Source organism: Apaloderma vittatum, unplaced genomic scaffold (genome assembly GCF_000703405.1).
Source record: "Apaloderma vittatum isolate BGI_N311 unplaced genomic scaffold, ASM70340v1 scaffold22622, whole genome shotgun sequence".
Lineage (NCBI taxonomy): Eukaryota > Metazoa > Chordata > Aves > Trogoniformes > Trogonidae > Apaloderma > Apaloderma vittatum.
Window position 1 is genome coordinate 1 of NW_009702229.1, and position 17,639 is coordinate 17,639.

At 39.4% G+C, this 17,639-nt stretch overlaps 1 protein-coding gene across 2 annotated transcripts in view; it reads left to right on the plus strand.

The window, feature by feature from the left end:
- SCG3 (secretogranin III) overlaps positions 1-17,639 on the plus strand; it is a 26,272-nt gene continuing 8,633 nt past the window's right edge. For both annotated transcript variants that reach the window (XM_009879483.1, XM_009879484.1), the window contains exons 1-8: positions 1-90; positions 785-837; positions 1,374-1,419; positions 1,519-1,734; positions 2,785-2,927; positions 5,220-5,381; positions 5,706-5,883; positions 7,595-7,711. In XM_009879483.1, the coding sequence (XP_009877785.1) occupies positions 6-90; positions 785-837; positions 1,374-1,419; positions 1,519-1,734; positions 2,785-2,927; positions 5,220-5,381; positions 5,706-5,883; positions 7,595-7,711 (1,000 nt within the window). In that variant the 5' untranslated portion in view covers positions 1-5. The remainder of the gene's footprint in view (positions 91-784; positions 838-1,373; positions 1,420-1,518; positions 1,735-2,784; positions 2,928-5,219; positions 5,382-5,705; positions 5,884-7,594; positions 7,712-17,639) is intronic.

Here is a 17,639-nt window from a genome sequence, read left to right on the forward strand (position 1 = left end):
GCAGGATGCTGCTCAAGCTGGCGGTGGCGGTGCAGGTGCTGTCGCTGCTGGCGAGCCAGGCGCACGGCTTCCCGAAACCCGGGGGCAAAGGTAAGGGCCTTCCTTAAACGCGTTTTCTCCGATGAGAAGGGGAAAGTTTCTCAGGGCGGAGATCGAGGAGAGTAAAAACTTTCCTTCCGCTTGGCTAAAAGCAAATAGATCCTAAAGAAAGAATATTCCTGGTGTGAGACACTGGATCACTGAAGTTGCAATCTAATATTAAAGCGAAGCGAGAGGTGCCAGTAGAGGGAAAAGCCCTGGATTCTTTTGGTCTTTTCCAAGCAATGCTTTCACCCGTTCTACAGCAGCTTCTGCACAAGTCTCTCTCTGGCTTGCCATCTCCCCTGGTATTCTGGATGTAAGAGATTTTTAATCTCTTGGTTGCGCCAATCCGATTATTGCTATTTTAGTCAATCTCTTACAGCATCCCCCCCTCCAATTTGTTCATGAGTTTTCTCTTCAGAAAGGCGTTACTGATTCTACATTTGTATTTCTTTTACCTCTTTTGTAAAACCTCTCCCTCTGCCCCAACCAATCATGCTTCATTTAAATGTTTAAATTTTTTTATTATATTCTATTTCTTCTAGTGACATTGATTTTTTTTTACAAGAACTAGCAATTGGCATTATATTTAAGACACCATGTTTCATGGGAGAAAACTAAAACTTAAGAAAAAATGTGTTATCTTTATGTAGTCACATGCATCATATAGCTGAGTGTATATGTGTGTGTTTGTTTATTCTAGATAAAACTATACACAACAGACAATTAAGTGTAGAAAGACCTTTAGAGGAACAGGTAAGTGAAATAAAAAACATTTACACCTTTTGGGGGGTTTGGACATTCCCATAATATTCTGAGCCTTCAGGTGCCAGATCCATGAATATCCTAATGGCTTAAAAAATGAGTTAAAATTAAATTTGTCAGTGAAGTTGATAGTGAGGGGATTGAGTACTAAACAGTCTCAATAATTTTTAAGAACTGGCATACAGACTTTTACAGTACAGCATGCGGAAAGCAGGTCATTAGCTCTAACGGTGCACAGGTGTATCACCTCTTTATATTGACATCCTTCAGGAATATTACAGGAGCTTGGGCTGAAGAAAGTAAATATAACTGGCATTTATCTTAAAGTGGAAAGGCAACTTCTCATAATGGCTGATTACAATCAGAGGGTTCGGTGGTACTCAAAAAAAGTACCATGTGCTTAATCGTATTCTTATTAAGAAAAACTTCTTACTAAGAGTAAAGATTAAGGCTTCTGATAAATTAAGAGATCATTCATTTTAAGATATTTACTCTTTCCTCCTGTTTGTTTAATTTTTGCATATCAGATTGCTGAAGCTGAGGCAGACAAGAACAGGAAAATAGCTCCCAAAGGTAAAACATTTTTTCCTGGTTTTACAGCAGTATTCATAATGGTATTCAAATAAGCTTAAGATTTTCTTTTTGTTGTGTGTGCATTGATATATTTTCCAGAAAATAAGCCAGAGTTCAGGAATTATTCCTTTGTTGATGACCTGAACCTGCTAAAATCAGTAGCAGAAAGAGAGAGGAATGAAAAGGAGAGGGAGTCAATTAGAAGCTCTTTGTATGAACAGCAACTGGCCATTGATGATGCAGACTCCACCAAGAACCGCAGGCTTGTGGATGACTATGACTCCACTAAAAGTGGGCTGGATTATAAATTCCAAGGTATTCTATAATCATCTTTCAATGACTTTTAGGCTAGATGTCTCCTGCAAACCGACTGCAATCATGTTTGTTGTACTCACTGCTAAACATGAACTCTCTTTGTTACTGGAGTGCAATTTCAGTTACTTCCAGTTGTGAAGCTTGTTTCATTGCAATTAGGTTTTGAAACACAATACAAAAGAATTGCTGTTGATGTTCACAGTCTTCTTTCACGAAGGAAAATCCAGCTCTGTAATTTGCATTATGATTTTTAGAAAATTAGATTTGATGGAAGGAAAATAGGACATATTTTTAAATAAAAATATATTTATTCTTATTTGAAAGGAAGAAGCACTTTTATATAGAGCTCAATCACATATATTTATTCCAAATGTTATGTGCAATTTAGATAATTCTCCTCATCACAAAGTTAAAGGAGGTTAGAAGAAGGACAGTGAATACTTGCATTTACTACAGGAGTAGCTAATAGACTTGTAGTTTCAGTGAGTCCTCTGAGAGTTGTATGCAGCATTTAGCTCAGGATATTTGTCATTGTATCAAAGTATGTTAATCACAGACCAAAACTTACTCATCATATTCATTTTACATTGGTCATGATGATATTATTTGCCATAAGTAGTGATTACATAATTAAAACTTAGTTTGCTGAAATCCAAACAAGAAAACAGCGTGCTGTTTTTCATGATCTATTTTGATTTAAGTGGCAGTACAATGAAAGTAGATGCCAGGAAGATGCGTATAAGCAGAGATGTTCTCTCATTCTTACAATATTTTCTGTGAACAGGAGACTATGCTCCTGCCATTCATCTCTGCTCTTTCAAAAGAGTTAGTCACAAAGACATTTTTCGGATGTGGAAAACGCACACAAAGAACTTTTCACTGGGACTGATGTAATGGGTTCCAAAGTGTGTATCAAAGTATATTTCTAATGTATCTAAAAAGTGCAGCTTTGTTCTCAAGGGAAAAAGATGTGTGCAGGTAGTTTTTACAAGATGTCTAATCCAATTGAGTCAGGACAGCCAGCACACGGTTAAACTGTAATCCTTTTAGATGATCCAGATGGCCTCCATCAGTTAGACGGCACTCCTTTGACTGCTGAAGACATCGTTCAAAAAATTGCTGCAAGAATTTATGAGGAAAATGATAGAGGAGTGTTCGACAAGATAGTTTCCAAACTTCTAAATCTGGGGCTTGTAAGTAACTTGTTAATACTACATTTAGCTGTTTTCTGAGTTGGTTTAATGCTCTTTTAAAAAATAGATTGGATGAATACTCTGTCCAGCTAATAATGCCAACTTGAGTGAAAATGAATGGGATTCAGGCTCCAGGCAATCTTGTTGACTCCTTTGGGCACATGGGTTTAGTTCTGCAATAACTTTGTTATTCCTGTGATGACTTTGCAACAAAATAGGCCAAACTACAGAATGTTTCTAATGTTGAGAAAACATTCACTGATTGTACTCCTCCCATGTCTGCCCTCATTTCTCCTTTATTTTCTTTTCATATTCTCATTCAGTTCTTTTGTAGGATCAGTTTCTTTTGGGTATTTCTGGGGAAGCATTTTGATGATGCCATAGAAAGCTATTTGCTTTTTCACTTTCTGTGTTACCATATTGTGTTGTAGTTATTCAATTGTACGTAGGTACTTTCACATTTATACAAACACACATAAAAACATATACATTTATGCAAACACACACATGGAATCATAACATCATAGAATGTTCGAGGTTGGAAGGGACCTCTAGAGATCATCTAGTCCACCCTCCCTGCCAGAGTAGGATCCCCTAGGGCAGGCCCCACAGGAACACATCCAGGCAGGTTTTGGAAGTCTCCAGAGAAGAAGACTCTACAACCTCTCTGGGCAGCCTGTGCCAGTGCTCTGTCACCTTCACAGGGAAAAAAGTTTCTCCTCATGTTGAGGTGGAATTTCCTATATTCTAACTTAAACCCATTATTTCTTGTTCTATTACTGGACACCACTGAAAAGAGATTGTCCCCTTCTTGACACCCACCCCTCAGATATTTATATACATTAATAAGGTCCCCTCTCAGCCGCTTCGTTTCAAGGCTAAACAGCCCCAGTTCTCTCTGTCTTCATAGGAGAGATGTTCACGTCCCTTAATCACTCTCGTAGCTCTCCGTTGGACTCTCTCCAGTAGGTCTCTGTCTCTCTTGAATTGGGGAGCCCAAAACTGGACACAGTATTCCAGGTGTGGTCTCACCAGGCCAGAGTAGAGGGGGAGGAGAACTTCCCTAGACCTGCTGGACAAACTTCTCTTAATGCACCCTAGGAGCCCATTGGCTCTCTTGGCCACCAGGACACATTACGGTCTCATGGACAGCTCACTGCCCACTAGGACTCCAAGGTCTTTCTCCATGGGACTGCTTTCCAGCAGGACGTCCCCTAATCTGTACTGGTGTTATTCCTCCCCAGATGCAGGACTCTACACTCGTCCTTATTGAACTTCATGCGGTTCCCCTTTGCCCAGCTCTCCAGCCTGTCCAGATCCCACTGGATAGCAGCACAGCCTTCCCGTGTGTCAGCCACCCCTCCCAGTTTCTTATCCTCAGCGAACTTTGAGGGTGCACTCTATCCCCTCATCCAGGTTGTTGATGAAGATATTGAACAAAACTGGACCTAGTACTGATCCCTGGGGAACACCACTGGCCACAGGCCTCCAGCTCGACTCTGTGCCGCTGATCACAACCTTTTGAACTCTGTTGCTGAGCCAGTTCGCAGTCCACCTCACAGTCCAATCATCTATCCCACATTTCTTGAGGATCCCGCATTCCGTCCCACATTTCTTGAGTTTTCCTGCGAGGATGTTATGGGGGACAGTATCGAAAGCCTTACTGAAGTCGAGGTGTAGGACATCCACTGCTCTCCCTTTATCAACCCATTTGGTCATGCCTTTGTAGAAGGGTATCAGATTAGTCAGGCCAGATTTCCCCTTGGTAAATCCATGCTGGCTATTCCTGATAACCTTCTTTTCTTGCAACTGATTAGAAGTGGCCTTCAGAATGAGCTACTCCATCATCTTCCCAGGGATGGAGGTAAGGCTGACTGGCCTGTAGTTGCCAGGGTCATTCTTCTTGCCCTTTTTGAAGACATATATACATGGAGATATACTGCAGCTGCAGATCCATCTTTCAAGCTAGATTCCATTGCATTAAGCCCTGTATGGGTTTGTTTTCCCATTGGAAGCTGTATGTGTGGGTGGGTGATTTTTATGTATATACACATATTTGAGGTGTGTTTGTATGTTTGTGTATATAGATTTATATAAACACAAACGTATATGTGTCTACGTCTATACATGTATAGACACACATCAGTGAAGGTATTACACCTAATTTGGTTGTGCTCAGCTTTAAAGAAAACATATTTGAAACGACCTATTTACAGAGCTCAGGTTTCATATTGATTTTTAATCTAGGGAAAAAATTATATTCTTAAGTCCTCTGGATGGATATTTTAACAGATCACAGAGAGTCAGGCCTATACCCTAGAAGATGAAGTGGCAGAGGTTTTACAACAGCTAATTGCAAATGAAGCAAAGGATCGTGAGAAGGTGTCTGAAGATTTTGATTACCCTCCAAGCAGAGCACACAGTGACACAAAAGAAAAGCAACAGGAAAAAATGGTAATTTCTTAGTTAATCATTTTGACTCACTTGCCAAATGGTACAAGTAGACCAATACACTGCCTTGCTTTAGGAGATAATTAGTTCAATCTGGAAATTAAAGGTGTTCTTAAAGAAATTCAATCAGATAGAAAAATGAATTATGAGTTACTTTGAGGTTTAAGCCAGATGGCAAATCGAAATAACTTTGAGAAAATAGTATAGTCTTCACCTTGTAATTAGGAAAATGTTGGGTTGAGTTTATGATGCTACTTACTGCTCTGTTAACTCTATCACCAAAAGCAATGTGCTTATAGATATTATTTTTCTGTGTCTTTTGTGGAGACACCAACCAAAGCTGATCAGGATAGGTTCATTAATGGAGAAATTGATGATACATTGGATAACACATGGTCATCATCTAACATCTTGGAAAGAAGAAATGAGCTGCCTTCTGAAGATAATTTCGAAGACCTCCAATATTTTCCAAACTTCTACGCACTATTAAAGGGTCTTAACTCAGGTGAGCTCATCATGTATTTGCAGGAATATCTAGGAAAAAAAAATAGAAGGTTAAGATTCCCTCTCTTTTTTCCTTCTCCTTTCCTTTCTCTTTTTTCCTTTTCTCTTTTTTCCTGTCAGCTTCCTTAGTTCCATGTGCATTTAATATGTTCTCCAAGATGCATAGCGGAAACTCATTTGCATACTGAGCATGGCAAAACATTGGAAGGAACAGTGCTCAGAACTGCAGACTGTGTGACCTAGGTAGCCCTTCTGTCTTGTGCTGTATAATTCGGGAGTCTTGAACCCTTTTCATTCCCATAAGGGCATGATGAAAAACTGGCAAATTATTTTTTCCAGAGATCTTTCCAGTAACATCCATGTGTCCTAAGCCAACAGAGATATGAGTAAGCCACAGTAGAATCTTCACACTAATGGTACCAATAAATGAGTCTGAGCCTCCCAGCCTTTTCACAAACCACAGGTTTACTGTTTATTGCAATGAAAGTTCCGCACGTCTCTTCCTATTCCGGTGCTAGACATCATTGCCTTCCAGTTATCGCAGGCAAGATTGTGGCACTTTGCCACAGCCCCTTTGTCAGCACGCTCTACCACACACCCACTCTCCCCCTCTGCAGCAAGCATATCTTCTGCTCTCTCCAGCACAGTCAGCAACAATTTATTCCGTAGATTCCTTGTCCTGCAGAAGCCTCAAATCTTGCTTCAAATTGTCCCCATAAACACCTGAGAGAAGAACTAGAACAAAAAACCCGAGGGCATATTTTGCTTAAATCCAATCTACAAGCTTTATATTCTTCTTCCTGTTTTTTTCCCTTTTCCCATGGTACTTTTGCCTGCTAGTTCTTCTCCTTTTTCTACTTGCAAAGCAGAAAGGCAGGCTGGGTTTAACAGGTTTTCAAGCAAATAGATCTGGGTCCAACTGGCTGCACATCTCTGCCTTGTCTCGTTTACCTGCCATCTTGTATCAAGGTGGAGGAGAGGGGATTCAGTATCTTCCTACAGATGTGTATCATGTTGCTGGTGTGGAAACAGCAGTAATGTTGTTCAGCGGATAAACACAGCGGAAAAAGAAAACTAAGAAGCAGGGATCGTAAAGATAGAGATATGTATGGGCAATAAAGATGGATTTTCATAATGAAAAATCATCGTTTATATCCTATTCTGGAGTCACGATCCTCCCAATCATGTTTTCCCAGTGCCTGAGTCATAGTCTTGCACACAGTAACAATCTCATTTGAAACACTTCATATTTTCGTCATTGAACCCATGGATCTTGTGGGAGAACGGATCTCTGAGCTGATCTCCTCAGTAGTTAACAGGCAAATAAAAAAGACAGAGACTGTGGAAAACTCTGCCTGTATCTGCACTCTGACCAGCAATTTGAACTCTGTCAAGTCACTTTATCTCAGAGTCTTTAGTGTTCTTACCTGTAAAGTGGAATTAATATCATTTGTCTTCTAGAACATAGACCTTGAAGACAAAAAGCTGTAAAGAAGAACAAAACCCTAAGGGTTTAAAGTATATTCTACTGTACTATGCAGGATCAGTTTAAAGGGAAACATATATATATGTTCCTTTTACTAATTCAGCACAACATTTTTTTTAGTGAGGAGGTAATTTTTTATGCTTGAGGTTTATGCAGAGTTTGCAGAACTGAGTTTTTCTGAGATGCCTGAGTTTTTTGACTGGTTTTGCTTTATCTCCTCACACAGAGAAGGAGGCAAAGGAGAAAGAGACTTTGATAACTATCATGAAAACCCTGATTGATTTTGTGAAGATGATGGTTAAATACGGAACAATCACACCAGAAGAAGGAGTTTCCTATCTGGGTGAGAGCACATACTTTATGCATCAGTGTTATTAATGCCATGTTTTTAGTCTGCCAGCAGTGATAATTATATTCTCAACTTCCTTGATCTTACGAGTCTTGTTTCAGACTTGTTCATTCAAAATGTTTAAGCTGTACTTCTAAATGATTTATCATTGATTACAGTGACATTGAATTCCATATTGCTTTAATATTTATATCTAATAAAGCAGAAGTTATTTATCAGATATGCATTTAGAAGACTATTCGACTTCCATACCTGTGATGTACACTTGATTTCAGTGGCTTTATGACAGAGGAAGATTAGTCTTTTGCTCAGTTTTGTTGAGGTGGATCAAGTACCTGCCTTTTCTAAAAAGAATCCAGCACTTCAGCACCTTTAATCTGTCATCTGTAAGTAGCTAGAGTAGATGGGACGGAATGCGATGGTATTCTACCAAGTAAAACTCCTTCCATCTCTGAAAAGTGTTAAATCTTGGCACCGGAGTAGGGGTTTTTTTAGAGCCCGTGGCCGTGCACATTTTGGAAAACTGTTATAATTTCCTGAAGAGGGATTTTGGAACAGGATGGTTGTGGTGTTAATTTTGTTTTCTTACATGCTTCTCCTGGCTTTTACAAACTCTTATATTGACTGTTGGAAGCTTTTCTAGTTAAACAAGTAGAACTACATAAGAAGGGCTTATCTGCATAAGCTCTGCACACTCTTGCATTTTTTCAGAAGTGCTCTTGGTTTGGGTTAGCCTGAAAAGTTTTTGTTTACATCAGGACAATTTCTCAGCTTAATAAATCAACCTGTCACAGAGATAGGTCTGGCAATGATCTTTTATGACTCTTGCTGGCTTGTCTGATATGAGGCCGTTGCAGATATATGATTGATTGATGCAACTGTAACTGTACGGATTGATTATCAATTACTTGGCCACAAAAAATCCAGTGGGTTATGATTCACATTCAGTGCATGACTGCATCTCCTCTCTAAAGAATTCATTATATCTCTGACCAAGATTATCCGTTTATTTTCTGTGAGAAGTCTTTGAATTTTAGAATATTTGGACTTATGCTACTTATGCTATCGTTCAGCTCTATATTGCTCTGGCTGCCTGTAAATAAATGGCTGCACGTAAAGAAATGGTAGATTACAAGCACAGTGGTTTCAGTGTCATTCTGCAAATAAAGATAGTATGACTCAAGCAGATATTGCCCTCAAAGATTGTGTTGTGCCAAAACTTAAAAGGCTAAATTCATCCCTAATGCAAGACCACTCAGATAATGGAATTGCACTGGGGATGCATTTTTCCTGCTAAAATTCAGGGCAGTTGTTCACATTGGCTTTACTTTGAGTAAATAAATACTGTAACCCTGGAAAAAAATTGCCGTGATAACGTAGCATAGAGGGCAGGAATTAGGTTAAGAGTTTCAGAGGTCTGATTTAGTCTGGATTTAAAGTAAGAGTATCAACTGATGTATCCAGACTCTGCCTTGCATATGAGTGATTTATGCAGAGATGGATTTTGTACTCCATCGAAGCAACTTCCTGTAACGGAAAAAGCTTTCTCCTAGGTCTCAAGTTGCTTCTGTGGTATTCCTTTTTAGACTTGCTGTTGAGAAAACACTTAAAAGCTCACTTTCATTTATTGAGCTAATATTCTCAAATATTCAAGAACAGCAAACACAGGAGAATCTTGCAGTACTCATAAGCGTGGCAGTGGTTTTATTGCAACCCTTATGCAACTGAAAGTTGAATATGTACTCAGCAATACTTGAATAAATACTGTGTTTCTTGATGCAGTTTGGCTTAGGAGATTGATGCCCAGCTGTGTTTATTTATAGCATATAAAGGAATTATTATGAATGTCTATCAGACAGAAGAAACAATTAAAAAAATTGGCAGCTTTTAGTAGTTCCCTCAGTCCAAAATCAGGGAGCAGATCCCATGCTAGTTAGTGGAAAATACCTACTGGGTCTGTGCTCATGGATTATATCCTTTCTCTGGTTTATTATAGTAGGAAACTCTCTAAATTACTTTTCCCCACTCTGTGGCTGAAGCCATGTGCAAGCCATGTCCTGAATTATACATTCAAAATAATAAATCATTTACTGAATCAAGTCACAAGCTTTTGTGCCTCTCACACAGATGCGGAGACGGTGAATTTGGATGCATATACAGTAACAGCTGGTTTGGGATTTGTAAACCACAGCATTATGTCATCATCATTGTATCCTGCTCCAGGGGAAAATATCTTGCTGCTGCAGTGAATGATGTTATTAGGTTTAGCTTTAAGTTACCAAGGATCTAGCTGCAGTGTGGTGACAGAAAAACACACTCACGCACACGTGCAAATGCAAGGAAGAGGAAGTTCATATTTTAATACATGTATTCAGTATTCTGTAATACATATTTAAAAGCTTTCCACATGCTAAATATAATCTGTAACACAGAACCCAGAAAGCCAAAAACATATATATGAGAGAGGAGAAACAGTACTGCCTACCTTTTACAGTATGTATTCACAAAGTATAGTTCTGGAAGCATTAAAGAGAGGCTCTAACAGACTGATGTAAAATGTGCATTCAGATGAAATGCAGCATATTTGGTAATTGCCCTGCTGGTGGCAAAACACCACTGTCCTCTATCTCTCTGTACTTTCTTAACTATGAACACTTTACTTTGACATACTGGGAGCAAATTCTTCTGTGGAGTGAAAGCCTAGCTTATTCAAAGGCTTTCAGAAATCTTTCTAGAAATCCTGCCAGCCCTCTTAGGATGGAAAGCTACTTTAAAATCATTTTTGCAGTTAAAGAAAGGACAAACATTGTTTGTACAGAAAGCATAAGGTAATTAAGCTCATGACATAGGATCACAGTTACGCAGGTGGCTTCTGAACTTGATCCAACTGCGGTATCAGCTTATCCCCCAAGGGCTTGGTTGTCAGCATCCAGCGAACGCTGCCCAAACAGCTGAACTCTCCTTGCTTGCCCCACCCTGCCAGGGGCACAGGCTGTTGTCACTGAACAGGTTGAGTGTTGGGAAAGACTTAGGACAGTTACTGAAAAAATGATTGCTGTTGGCAAGAGTGTAGTGACAGAGCAGAGTGGAAGAGTTGGAATCTGGCCACGTAATGACCATTGGAAAGCAGCAGGAAGCTTTCAGAGAAGTTATGACTGGTTCAACATAAAATATTTCATTATTCATGGAACTCATACTGTTTCTGTTGCATAAATAGATCGTACTGAATTTTCCACGCAGAATTGAAAGGGCTGTGTCCTTCATGGTGCTGAGTGCTTCAAGAGGCTGTTCAAGACAATAGCAAACTCACTTTCATTTCAGCAGAGCAGAATAAGGAATGCATTGCATAGATACTTGTACTTTTGAATATTGGTTTGTGGATAATATCATGCTTTCCTTTATTTTTCCTTCTGTCTGTTGAGGAGTGTCATGGTGGACATTCACTCTGATAGCTTTTCTATCAGAGCTGCCTATCTCAGATCAGATAAATATTAAGGAAGAGCTTCATTTACACCACAAAAAGAGGATTTTTTTTTCTGTGCTGAGTGGTTTTTCCTTTGTATGACAGGCTATCTAGCTAATTTTAAAATGAAAGAGTAATAGTCCACTACCATCCTTCTAAAAAGTCTATTTATAGCAGTTACATAAAGTAAACTATGGGTTTGTAATACAATTATTTTAATAATATTGTTGTCAGCTTAGAAGCAGGAACAAATGGTTTCTGCCAGTTTGTTCAGATACATTTGCAAATCATCTCCCACTAATAAAACCAAAAATAATGAGTGATTTTTAGAACCATTCTAGGAAATATGTAATTAGTCTAGTGGACCATAACAAAAATAGACCTTTCAAAGAGGATAGACAAATTCTTAAGAGGTGCCAGTGTGTATGTATGAATTCTTTTTACACAGTAAATTAATTGTATTCTCCTGCTATACTCTGCTTGCAAGAGATCTGTAGCAAATTTTTCCATTGTCACCCAATCAGAGTTGTGTTATCCAGTGAACTATTACCCTAGAAATGTAAACTAGTAATGTGCACATTGTATTATTTTGTGTTCTCATTTATTGACTAGTACATATAGTACAAGCTTTTGCCATCAGTACTTCTCTATCTCACAGATACATTGAAGTTTCACCGTGATACTGCATATAATGCACATTTTATCTCATCTTATGATTGAGGTTGGTCATTTTGTTTTCAGTTTCTAAATCAGGGCTTCTGTATCTTCCACAGCCTAACAGTGTTGGAGAAGAGAAAGAGGCAAAAGAGCAGAAAGAAAATTAAGTTTAAGCACTCTGTAGCTTTGCTGTTTCTGAGGGAGATTCCACTTTTCACTTCCTTGTAGTAGAGCATTTAACTTACTGGACCCAGAGTGTACAACACACAATCCACAGCAGACTGGTTGGGGAGCAACCCCCCCTTTAATTAGGAGGGAAACAGAGAAATTGCTCTAGCTTATCAGTATGCAGTGTTTGAGTCACAGCTGCCTCCCTCCATAGACCAAACTAAAGCCACCTCTCACACCACCTCCCCGTGGCTCTGACTCACTGTCAGAATCTACAGTCTCCCCCGTGACTGAGTAGGAGATTGTTTGGTTAGAAATGGGCATGAACAGATGTCTCTGTTTACCTTTTCTACCCCCTCATCATTTGTTCTCCATGGACAATTGGAAACCAGAGCAAATTGCAGGAGGCGCTAGCACCAGGGAGATGGACGGTTTGTTGGTGAGCTATTGCTGAAGTATCTGTACCCTCATTAGTTTGGTCCTTTTCTAAAGTTACTGTTGGGATACTGTGTTATGATAATACTCTCTTATAGGCAGACTGAGGCTGCATAAAAAAATCCAGGGAAAATAGAAGAGGCAGAAAGTCCCCTATGTTGAATTTTAGCATGTCCTCGTCTCACTGTGCTAAGGAATATGGAATACCTGTTCTGCTTCTCACATTCACGCTTGGTACCCTCCACAGCTCCACTTCTGATGAAGGCAAAGCTCTTGTAATTTCTCTGGCATAGGCCAGTTGGCCTTTTCTTGGGAGAGGAGGACTGATCTGAACACTGTGACTAATCCTTGAAGTTCTCATCCGCACAGATGCTGCAAGCCAAAGGTCTGATCCTGATATTTGTTTAGTTAGGCAAGAACAGGCACAGAGCCAAGACCATGAGGCACAGAGCAGATCACAGCACAGACTGGCAGCATCTTTCCCCTACTCACTGTCTCCAGAAGCAGATGCTCTCTGATGCGGACTGTGAGATTTCCAAGGGTTGAGGGAAGACGTGGCTAAACCAGTGCCAGAGGCTGCGAGTGATAAATGGACAATGTCATGTGGACCTTTTGTTCTTTCCTTCATTTTGACCCAAGAGATGAAGAGAACTGACAGTATTTCATACAGGGAGCTGTTCATGCGTAATACTGTCTTTTTATTTGTTAATATCCTTTTTTTCTGAAGGGCTTTTTGTTGCTACTGTAGGTTTTCTGTGTAAGAATTAAAATCTTTAATTGATTTTCCATGTCTGAATTTCCCTTTGGTGATTTTCCTTGACCAGTATTACTTTATCATATGACTGATGCATTCAGCTGCCAGTGGGAGTTATTTCATTTCAGGCTGTCTCTGCTCTTTATTTTGTATCTGATGAACTAAGGTGACACAGATGCCAGTGTACTGTACTGTTCTTAGGAAGATCAAGGACTCTAACATATCTGAAAAGTAGAAATTAGGGGCACCTCAGACGAGGGCAGTAGGCCAAATACTGAGGAGCAGCACTGACGGCGTGAAATACATGTGGATAGTTAAACCCAAGATGAATTTTCACGGAAGTAAGAAGAAAGGATGTGGGGACAGAGAGGGTGTAAATGTCCCAGAGAAGACTGAAGTCTAGGAAGTATGTTGACCACAGACCACACTGCAGCTTTACAGCTTTTCTTTCTGTGACCTCATCCACATCTCTCCCACTCTACTTCTACATTTCACAAACACATGATTTTTTTTTTCCCACACTGCTTAGATCTTATCTCCTTCTTTCACCCATTCAGTCTGTCACTGCACAGAAAAAAAAGGGGTACCTATGGTGTGAAAAGTCTATGACAGCTAAAAGTCCATGGCAGTTCTTAAAAATCAGGAAGCACTACACACTACAGTAAAATGGGCATCAGCTGGAGGTGACAGTCTGTGTGGGAGCATAGTATTTCCAATATCCATAGGATTTAGTTTTCCCTAAGTGTCTTTTCAAGAGAGATTTAAGTTTCTGTATTACTACTTCTTTTTCTTACCGTATTAGATGACTATGAAATGATGTATACAAGAACCAAAATGAATATATTACAATTCATTCATTTGCTTATCACTTATCTGCACTTTAAATTTAAAGTATTCGTATCTACGCGTAATATCTGCAGCTATTTCTTGGAAATACATTGCCTTTTCTCTTTCCTTTCACTGCCTCCTCTATACTTTCCCAGCTGGATACTTTGTGAGAAATCTCCATCTCCTTGTAGTGTCTCTTTTGACAAGTATATTGCTTAGTTCCTGAAAATCTGGCTTTAGCATCCTACCAAGTGGTTTGCATTTCTAAAGAAAGGAGGGCAATGATTTTCTTTTTTTTTTCTCACTGTATGTAATAGCTACATAAAACCCCCTTACTTTCTGAATTCAGCATCTCTCCCTTGACAGCTGAGCACTAAGACCATAAGTTATGATTTGAGATGATGATGTGGGTGTAGGGTAAAGAGGGTGTCATTGAACTTTCAGAACTAAGCTCCATCCCACTCCTGCAGTAGGGGCGGCTTCAGTCCCAAACTGTCATGCTTATAAAGGACATGCTATCAAAATGCTTAAAATGTGGGCACAGGCTGTGCAGCAGCCTCAGGATGGGAAGGGATTAGGAAACAACTGCACTGCACAGCTCTAGGAGACCTGGAGTAATGCAAAGGAAATGTCTGTAAATATTGAAAGGAGAAATAGTCCATGAGGTAGAAAATTTAATAAGGACAATGAAAGAGACTTAGTCAGAGATTCGTTCAACTTAAAATGCATCTATTTAATTGTGTTTTACTTTTTGAGTTGCTTTTAATCTGATTGCCAAGCGATACTGGTGCTGGTTTTATTTCAAATCACTCTGACCCTCTTGCCTGTAATCCATTTACAAGTGATGCCACTACCTGGAGTTGTCACCTGACGAGTCATTCCTCAGGGTAGCAATAGGCTTCAGACACACCATCATGACAAATCCGTCAAACAGGAAGAATCAAAAAGAAAAGCCATATCTTGACATGTAAGACAGGGAGCTAGAAAGGAACAGGAGATTTGCAAGGCTGAGACCCATCTGTGGTTCCACAATGGAGAGATTTCTCTCCATTTAAGCAGCTTTATGTGATGTATACGTGATACATATATGAGCTGATTAAAGGTCACACTCTGCTTTGGGCTACATGGGTGAAAATCCAGTGGATATTGACAGTTCTTGGACCTGCACTCATGTGAACTAAAAGGAGAGTTTGGTGAAGGAATGAATCAGATACACTATTGCCCATGGAACAGTCACAAGCAAATACTGAGATGTCCTGAGTTTTGTAACAGATGGAAGAAGGCCTTAAAACTCTTAAAGATAATTTACTGCAGGAGGCAGAAAAGCCCTGGGAGAACTGTGCTTTTTTTAATGTCTGAAATACGTGCATCTCGTACAAGCAGTCATTAGCACAAAGCTCTCTGGCTGAGGCTGCTGTAGTGTATGAACTCATTAAGTAAACTGTAATTTTTTAGCTGTGGTTAAGATTGATTTCAGGTACCATGACCATCCCTTTTTCTCCTTCGATAAACACAGCCTCTCTGTGCTGTACAAAAACGGAACAGCAAAGCAGGGCTTTCTGCAGAAGTTTAATGACATGAAATCTCAGCTTCAGTCAATTTGACAAGGATAGAATGTGAAACTGCCTCCTGGGTGCAAGACAATTATGCAGATGAAAAAACCCTTTGCATGAAAATTTGCAAGAGCCCAGAAAACACCATGAATCTATCTGTAGAGGAGGTTCTTTTCAGGCTTCCATTACCAATTCTGTTAAATACCCACATGGGTATGTTAGTTTCTGCCTTTCTAATCAGAACAAAGTAATTTAATTTCAATATTTTTTCACACATTATCTTTTTCTATGGATTTGAAGAGTGTTACCACAGTGAATTCTCCCAGAGTAAAAATAAGCATTCTGGTTTTCATGTGATTCAGATTTTTAGATGCCCAACTCAAAGGACTTCAGAGCTTCAAAAGTGCTGGAAATTTGCATTTCCAGATGCAATTAATAGGATCTATTGGTGTGTAGTGCCTGTAGAAGCTGGGCCTAGGACATCTCAGAATGCCAACTCAAAATATGAGCCCTCCTGCAGCATGAATGCTTCAGTGAGTCAGCCCAGATCAAAGAGCAAGGCAGAAACCAGATCTTCTGACTCCTGGTGTCTGATGAGATTATACTGCTGCACAGAAAGCCAGCCGCCAGAGGAGTGACCTATTTTACTGACGTGGGTCACTTCCATTAGCTCAGTAGTTACTGTTCGGTTGTTTTAATTAGTGCCATTTCAAATAAGTGGCCAGCTTTGTGGAAAGGTCAGTACCTTTCTAAGCTCTTCCTCTGTAAAAACTACGTTGCTCGGGAAACGATACCGGAAAAGTAATCAATTCTTGTTAGACCTCCAAATGCGACATGCAGTTGCGTAGCTGCTGGCCAGGCACATCTCGGTTGAGAAGATGACTCACTCCATCAGCATAACTCTGAGCAAACATTGTTCCGCCCTGGCCCAGCCACATATGACAAGTACAAACATGTTTTGAAACAATACCAGCTGTTAAGGACATTAATTCTGCAGGGGAAAAGCAGACAATGAATCCTATTCAAGAAGAATTGGGATTCTCTGGTAATATTCTCTTTGTGATATGTATGTAGGTATATCAGATGATCCCCATAAACGTAAACGGGCTCACATGTATAACTCCTCTCTGTCACACAGAAAATACAACTGCTTATGAAATCTTGAGATTCATGTTGACGGGTCATCCGGTGAGCAAGATAGCTTTTATACCCCTCCTGGATAATGTAGTCCTTATTAAAAGGCCTGTCATACAAACTTGTCCATATGCTTACTGATGAAATAAAGCTTTGAAAATGGAACATAGTTGTTATCATGTTCAGTCTGGCCTTAGTGGGAGAGTGTGGATCATTAGTGGTCGACATTGCTGTGTTCGCTTGTGGTCAGGTGTAGCTGTTCAATGCACATGGCTGGAAAACAATGAGAATTACAGTGTTGCTGTACTTGACAAAATACTAATAATTATTGTTTATTATTCACATGTTGAACTTAAGTGAAATGTTAGCGAAACTGAAAGACTCGGAGAAACTGTAGAATTTCTGATGAGATTTATAGAAGTAACTGAATAATGGAGGAGTATGAATCCTATTGCATACCCATGAATCCTATTGCATACAGCACGTGCTGTATGTGGATATGTGTACTACAGTCTATCAACATGAAAAAAACATTTGGAAATATTATCAGTATGCAGACAATTAGATCTAGAGGTCTAAGGAGGTTATAAATCAGTTTTGTGGTGGAATGTCTTTGTTTTCTGCTAATACAAGCTTACTGCAGCAGTTCCTAAATGCAGGCACTTTGAGAACATGAAAGGCACTTATGAATCAATGCACTTACATATGTGTGGCATTTTTAACATTTAAATACTGCTATTTATTTAAAAATACTATGCTTTCCACTTAAAATTAAGCCTTATTGAGTAGATTTTGCTGTATTAAAGTGTAAAATCAGTGACTTTTTTGCATTTGCATGAATTGGTGAAGGAGAATAATCTATTCAGTTGAATTTACAAAGGGTTTTTAAGTTCTTAGCTGTATCATCTTTCCATAAAAACTGTGCCTCTT